We start from the raw sequence: 8434 nt of genomic DNA, 5'->3' as shown, positions 1-8434 counted from the left end.
CGACAGCTCAGCCCACCTTTCTCTTCACCTTCTCTGTTTGTTCCCCAGCCACTGTACACAGTCCTCCGTGCAGTCCCTGGCTAGCAGGGGATTTTTAGGTTAATTCTTAAGTCCTACCACCACAGGATTCTGCGAGAGTGCTGTCTCTTTAAATATCCAAAATAGTCAAGCCACTTTTTAAACCTACGCAATGGCGGTATCCTCCAGACCGGTAAACGTCCACAGTTCAGCCCACCTTTCTCTTCACCTTCTCCATTTGTTCCCCAGCCACCGTGCACAGTCTGTGCAGTCCCTGGCTAGCAGGGTGATTTTTAAGTTAATTTTTAGGTCCTACCACCACTTGGGAATGTCCAAGTCGTTTGTGCCGTCAGGGGTGCTCAGGTCCCTGCCAGACCACAGCTCCATATATCTCCTTTTTTGGTATTTTCATGCAAATTCTTCTGCTAGTTGGGGTTTAGTCTACTTCTGTATCCTTCCCTTCAAGGTTCACGGGTCCAAGATTATCTTCTGTGTCTGTGTCAATTGGTTTCCCTTTTCTTTGTTGAAGAGGGTCTGTGCCGTCCTTCTATCTAGTCTGCCATCTTGCGGGCTCTCCAGTAAATCTGTGTTTGTTTTTAGGACAGGCCTACCTATGTGCTGGGCTTAAATAAGGCTATAAAGACTGGAGTCAGGGGGTTTCTGAGGATAAGGGAACAGGCAAAGTTTTAAAATTCTCAGAGATAAATGTTAAGGAACATCAAATATGTGGAACTAAAGTAGGTATAGTAATATTGGCATACATGTTTGGGGACAGAGAGACAAGAGCAAATGCAAGTGAGCTTGGAACAGTGAGGCAGGAGGGAGCCCTTCCTAAGTGACTAACCAGAATATTCATTTGTCATTTGCAAGTTATTTTCACAGGTTAGTCCATTTCCAATGCATGTATGGGTCCAGGGACAGGAACAGAGCAGACAAAATGAGGCACTAAAAGCAAAAAATAGAGATACTTGGTGAATCTTCAGCAACACAAACTTCTGTAAAGGAAACCATTGTGCAATTACTTTGTAGCCCTTTGCTATTTCCAAATATCCTAGCCATGACTCTAGAGAGCTGGAGTTCTCACACTGATAAGCTCTGTGACCTCAGCTTGTAACCATTACGGGCCTCAGTTTCATCTTCTGAGCAATGGGGATAGTAGTATGCCCCTCCCCTACTTCATTGTTGTTGTTGTTATGTGCCGTCGAGTCAGCCCCGACTCATAGCAAAGGGTTTCCGAGGCAGTATCACTACAGAAGTAGAATTGCCCAACCTTCCTTATGAGGAGTGGCTGGTGGGTTTGAATCGCCAGCCTTCTGGTTAGCAGTCCAGTGCCTTAGACACTATGCTACCAGAGCTCCTACCTACTTCATTAGATTATTATAAAAGATAAATCATGTGGTTTCTCCTTCACTTACTGGTGAAGATGAGGCAGAAGCACTACCTTGAGGAAGCAGCGCGGAAACTACAAGCTACCTGCCCAGGCCAAGCCCACTATCTCCTCTGGGCCTACAGTTCGTCACACGATGCTAAGAACAATTTCGAAGAAACATGTCCATACTGTTTCCAGTTGCTGGTGTTGGATAACTGCTGAGCACGCCTCAAACCCAAGCCCAAACTGACACCCAGAATACAGAAACTTCTAAATCGAGAAGCAAAAAGTTTTACACTTAGTTTTAAAGAAGCAAAAATTTTGACAAAGTACAAAGACTCCAAAAGTGTATTGCTGATTACTTGCAAAACATGCAACAGAACAGTTAAACATCAGGGCAAAAGTAGAAGCTTCCTATCATCCCTGAAGAGCAAACCTAGCACTCCCATGACTAAACCCACCCTGAAGACACCAGAGAGAAAGACTCTAAGTTCTGCCAACCTAAATCATGACCTGTCTGGTTCTAAAAGCAAGAGCCCTGCATTGATTTTCAGAACACCTGCATCTGGACAGTCAACACCCACTTTCTCTTCCTCAAAGAACATAAGCAAAACAAAGAAACACTTCTCTCAACTAAAAATGCTACTTAGTCAGCAAGAGTCCCAAAAGAGTCCAAAGACAGACTTCAGAAATTTCTTGTCTTCTCTGTAAAGGATGGATTTTGAAAATAAGAAATGTCTAATGTAATTTCTGAAACTAAAGCTATCAGAAAAATAGTATTTCTTTTACTTTTATTTGTTCTTGGAATACATGAATACTAGGTGCAAGAGCAAACTTTTCTTGGCATTCTTCATTGTTTATGGGAAAAATACTTCATTGAAATGAATAATGGAAACCTGCCTACCTCCCAAATGACTATCAAAAAATACATGAAAGGTCCTTGGAAGTAGTAAAGAGATAAATGGATATGCAGTGGTATTCTTATATTCCCCTCAATTAGAAGTTTTCATTATTTATGTTTTTCTTCTTTCTAAGGAAAGTGACACCTTTTTGAGAGGGTTTATCAATGTGTGAAGCTTCTAGGTATTAGTACAAAGTTAGCCTTATTGCTAATCAGAAAAGGATCAATTTTATGTGTCCTCATGTTGCCACAATCATCTCTATATCAGTAATATCTGAATATTCCTATTTTGAGTACAAAAGTAAATATCTGGAACATTCTTGATTATATGTGATTTAATAAAATATAGAAATGTTCTGTGTTCTTAAAACAAAAATAAATAAATAAATAAATATAAGATAAATCATAAGAATGCTTCAAGAAAACTGAAGATATTGGAGAAACTTAAGAGCATTATCAGGATCCTCTCTTCTAAATTGGAAAAATAACTTTTTTTATTTGCCACTCTTCTCTGCAGAGCTCAAAGTCTTCAGAAAACCTTAGTTTCTTGACAGAAGCTTACACTCTTCACAGACCTCTACTAGGAAATCAATTGAAGACACTAGCAAATTTTTGCACAAATGATTTTTAATCTGGCCAGTAAACTAATGCAGACTCCTTACAGCCATCACTGCAACTTTTATAGAAAATAAAAACAAAAATGCTCTTGGGCTGTGTGGTGTGGTTTTTCTAGTAGCTGTTGCAAAGGGAGTCCATCCAGTTGAGTCATGTTATCAGCTCTACAGCACAGAGGTATCTGTTATGCTCAATGGATGTGGCCATTGTGAGCCACTGCTCTCTACGGATGCTGCTTGGGTTTGATTTTGTGATTGGATTTATTCCGGGTTCTGGCTTTAGTGTTGACATTACTCTCCTTGTGCTGTACCTCTGAAAAACCAAAAACAATTAGAATATTGTAATAATTATGTGTTTACTGAGGGCTTTTCATTATGGAGCATTTAAAAAATTTTATTCTGACTAACACCCCCAAGTTACCTATAGGCTATGTGCCAAAAATTTGACTCTAACTAGTTACTGGGATTCAGAATGCAATTTTCCAAAGTATAAATGTAATTAATTGCCTAAATTCTGGATCCTGGGTTTGTAGGCCAGGGGACTGTGATACCAGAGAGAAGAAGACAAAGGGGAAGAACATTTCCTCCTTCCTTCTTGTACATATCCCAAGCTTGGTGAAAAATAATTTCAAATCAGCTAGTCTTCAGAATCCTCCTATATTCGTTCCTCTGCTCCTTTTCTGTCTCCTAGTCCCTGTCCCCCCAGCCTCCTGTGCAGAGACCCTGTACAGACCTCTGCCCTAGGATGGATGCAGGAGACTTCTCACCATAAAGCCTGATCTCCGGGCATGTGTATCTAAAGTGGCTCCATGATACCAAGCTTCCCAATTTAAACCCTTTGGAATGGCTGCTGCCACTTTCACCCCACATTCAGTCACCTTTTCCACACCTTTGTATTCCTTTTAGTGTATCCTTCCCAAACTGGATTGTGGCCACACTGAGATCAGAAACTGAGCTATACTCATGTTTGAAAACTCCCCTCTCAATTCCTTTCTTCACTCACAGCTCCAAATACAGTGCTTTGCTAAATATTAAATATATGGACATAAGACAAAAACAAATACGTTTTCCTCTCTGGCACCTGCCCAGGTCTTTTTGCTTAGCATCACAAGTAACCTTCATTTACTATAATTTTCTGTCTTTCATTGCACAATTCTCAAAAGGAAATCAGTGTCTGATTGTTCCAGAGTATCTGCATTTTTTAAAGGGGCTGTCTGCTAATCTTAAGGAACATCTGACTAACAAGCTTACAGGAGAAAAGTTCAGGTCTCCTGCAGCTCCACTAAGCTTTGCAAGCTTCTTGCCCTCACGTTAGAGTCCCCTGAAATGACTCTAATGGGGATGTCTAGAAGGAGGGAGAAAGTTGGCTATCTGTTTGTATAAATTATTGTTTATAGCTTGAAGACAAACTATATATTTCAGTTCTGGATTTAACCTAATCCTCAAGACAAAACTAAAGCCCCTCATTCCATAATGAAGAAGCCTCTCCACATTAACGCACAGGCCTTTTGTATGCTCTGCATATTTATTTTTCTGTAATTTGGAAAAGTTTTCAAATAATCAGAATAAAATTGCATCCTAAATGTGAGAGAATGAAATAACTCATGAAAACTATCTTACATAGACAGTGTTCAAACCAAAAACTAAAGGATTGATACACTTGGAAGAAATAACATTTTCACCAGCTCAGAGTGGACAAAAGCAGAGCTCAGATGCTCCCTCCAAAGAGTGCTGATACCCCTTTACCTGGGATGAGGGAGCTATGAGGAGCTGGCTAATATGGCTGCTTTTGCTAAGGGTAGGTAGAAATAAGGACTAGCAGAGGAAAACAGAAAGGGGATCACTTCCTCTTCCTCTCTCTTGTACTAGCAGTTGTCTTAGGAACACATTACAGGTTGAAGATGAAAGCTAAAATTAAAAAAATAGTCTCCAATGTTGGGGATATTGAGAACTGCTTGAGGAGAGATTATAACACTAATTAGAGATAAGAAAATGAAGAGTTAAATTCCTTTACCTGTAGAAGACTATATATATATTCCCCCCCATAGGAAACCCAGTAAATAAAAAAAATTAGAAGAAAGATAAAAATCCACATAGATCTGCAACACCCAGAAATAATGTTTGTCAATATTTGGGCATATTTCTTTCTGGTCTTTTTTTCTAGGCTTTAAAATTGTGTCATATCCTGCTCTTGCCCTTGATATTTAAATAAGAATTTATAATGTCACTACAAATTCCTTGTAAACACCATTTTAATGTTGTATAATACTCAGGTATGTTAATGTAGCATGATTTATTTAAACTTTCTTCCAGGATCTAACAGGGAAGTGTTTCTATATTTCTTCTACTAGATACAATGATATACCAAAAAATTTTGTGCATTAAGTTTTATTTTTGTGTGTGCATTTAAGACTATTTCCTTAGATTAGATTCTTGAGAGTGAAATTATTGACTCAAAGTATATGCATGTTTTTTACGGTATTTCATACATTTTATCAAATCATTTCCTAAAAGGGTAATACTTGTTTGCCCACCCATAAGAATTTTCTCATGAAATCTTTGCCAGTTTTACATATACACAAAGCCAACAGCCAACATTACTCTCAATGGAGAGAGAGTGAAACCATTCCTCTTGCAAACAGGAACCAGACAAGGATGCCCTCTATCACTACTATTCAACATTGTATTGGAAGTCCTAGCCAGGGCCTTAAGGCAAAAAAGGGAAATCAAAGGCATCCAAATTGGTAAGGAAGAAGTAAAACTATCCCTATTTGGTGATGATATGATCCTACACCTGGAAAACCCAAGAGATTCAATAAAAAGTCTACTGGAACTAATTGAGAGATTTAACATTGTGGCAGGATACAAGAGCAACATCCAAAAATCAGTTGGATTCCTCTACACCAGCAAAGAGATTGCTGAAAAAGAAACAAGGCAATCAATACCATTTACAATAGCAGCTACTACTACTACTAAAATACTTAGGAATAAATCTTACCAGGGACACAAAAACCTCTACAAAGAAAACTATAAAAGACTACTTCAAGAAACCATAAGAGATCTACATAAATGGAAGAACATACCATACTCGAGGATAGCAAGATTGAACATTGTGAAAACGTCAATTCTACCCAAAGCAATCTATACATTCAATGCAATCCCAATCCAGATACCATCAATATTCTTTAAGGATATGGAAAAACCAATCACTAACTTTATATGGAAAGGAAAGAGACCTTGGACAAGCAAAGCACTATTGAAGAAGAAGAACAAAGTAGGAGGTCTCACACCGCCAGATCTCAAAATCTACTATACAGCCACAGTAGTCAAAACTGCATGGTATTGGTACGATGACAGACACATAGACCAATGGAATAGAACTGAGAACCCAGAAATAGATCCATTGACCTATGGTCAGCTGATCTTTGATAAAAGGCCTAAATCCATTAAATGGGGAAGAGAATGTCTGTTCAATAAACGGTGCTGACAAAACTGGATATCCATTTGCAGAAAATGAAACAAGATCTGTGCCTCACACCATACACAAAAACGAACTCCAGATGGATAAAACACTTAAATGTGAAACCTAAAACTACAAAGTTCTCAAGGAAAAACTAGGGGCAAATTTAGGGGCCCTAATACATGGCATAAATAGACTAGCAAGCATAACCCAAAATGCACAAACAGCGGAAGAGAAACTAGATTAATGGGACCTTCTAAAAATTAATTTTTTATGTGCTTCCAAAGACTTCTCCAAAGAGTCAAAAGAGAATCTACAGATTGGAAAAAAATATTTGGCGATGACATATCTGGCAAGGGATTTATCTCTAGAATCTGTAGAAAACTCCAACACCTCAACAGGAAAAAGACAAATAATCCTATTAAAAAATGGGCAGAAGACATGAATAGACACTTCACCAAAGAGGTTCAGGTGGCCAACAAACATATGAAGAAATGCTCATGATCATTAGCCATTGTTGTTGTTGTTGTTATGTGCCATCAAGTCGGACCCAACTCATAGCAGCCCCTCTTTGGGTTTCTGAGGCAGTATCACTACGGAAGTAGATTGCCCCATCTTCCTTCCAAGGAGTGGCTGGTGGGTTTGAACCGCCACTGGTTAGCAGTCAAGTGCCTTAACCACTATGCTACCAGAGCTTTAGCTAATGTAAATGTAGCTAAGGTCACTGCCACTGCAACCAGCATCACCATAACTGTAACTAGCTAAAGAAAGTCTAATTAAGGTCATTGTTTTGACAACTGTGGCTGTATAGTAGGACTTGAGATCCAGGACTGTGAGACCTCCTACATTGTTCTTCTTCTTGGTATAACCACTGTGGAAAGCAGTATGGTGATTCCTTCAAAAGTTGGAATTAGAAATACCATTTGATCCAACCATTCCATTACTAGGTATATATCCTAAAGAAGTGAGAGCCAGGACAAGAACAGATATATGCGCATCCATGTTCATCACAGCACTATTTACAATAGCCAAAAGATGGAAACAATCTAGGTGCCCATCAACAGAAGAATGGATAACCAAACTATGGTACATACACACAATGGAATACTATGCAACACTAAAGAATAACATAGAATCTGCAAAACATTGCATAACATGGATGAACTTGGAGGACATTATGCTGAATGCAATAATTCAATCACAGAAAGATAAATATTGTATTAGTCTATTACTATAAGAAGTCAAGGAAAGGTTTATATATGGAAGGAAATTTTCTTTGTTGGTTACCAGGGGTGGGATGGTAGGGTAGGGAACACAGTTAGATAGGTAGAGACGAGTATTGATGTGGGTGAAGAGAAGGGCAATTTACTAAATGTGAATGATCAATACAGTGGCATTGAGGAAGAGGAAGACACAGAGAGATACATGAGAGGTACAGACAACAAAGATGACCCCTTTCGAACATACAGTACTGCATTGTCAGTGAAGGCAGACATAGGTATACGGGTTAATAGATGGGTGGACAGGCTGAACTATTAGGTATGTCTTTGCAGGGGGAATGTGCCCAAGACCATGTATAGGGTTGGCAGACAATGTTTCTACAAGTGTATTGGTATGTTTTGTAAGAATTCCTAGGTATACAGTAGAGCTGACAAGAGACAAGGTTGTAATCACTTCTTGGCCACAGCAAGCTACCTAGAGGGAGCAAGTAGTTGGACCTGTGGGTTCAGGACCATAGTCACAGGGGACATCAAGCTCAACTGGCATAACATACTACACAAAAACATTGTTACACATCCTACTTTGGTGAGTAGCGACTGGGATCTTAAAAGCTTGTAAGCGGCCATTTAGATGCAACGATGGGTGTCTCCTCATCCAGAGCAAAGAAGAATGAAGAAAACCAAAGATTCATGGAAACAATTAGTCTAAGCTACTGGTATATCATGTGATCCTCAGCCTATACGACTATGAGACCAGAAGAACTAGATGATGTCCAGCTACCACTGTCAACCACTCAGAGGGGGATCTATGTAGGAGATCCTAGATATAGTGGGAGAACAAAACTCAAAATC

General features: G+C 39.2%; 1 protein-coding gene across 1 annotated transcript; it reads left to right on the top strand.

Annotated features, from left to right (window-relative positions):
* Positions 1-1441: 1441 nt before the first annotated feature.
* Positions 1442-2098, top strand: LOC103194253 (UPF0711 protein C18orf21 homolog). Its single transcript, XM_042780524.1, is given in 1 exon segment — positions 1442-2098. A coding segment is annotated over 1 exon segment (657 nt).
* Positions 2099-8434: the final 6336 nt, after the last annotated feature.

This window comes from Orycteropus afer, unplaced genomic scaffold, assembly GCF_000298275.1.
Source record: "Orycteropus afer afer isolate SDZICR_OR568_19922 unplaced genomic scaffold, OryAfe1.0 scaffold00043, whole genome shotgun sequence".
Lineage (NCBI taxonomy): Eukaryota > Metazoa > Chordata > Mammalia > Tubulidentata > Orycteropodidae > Orycteropus > Orycteropus afer.
This window is presented reverse-complemented; position numbering and strand designations above follow the sequence as displayed.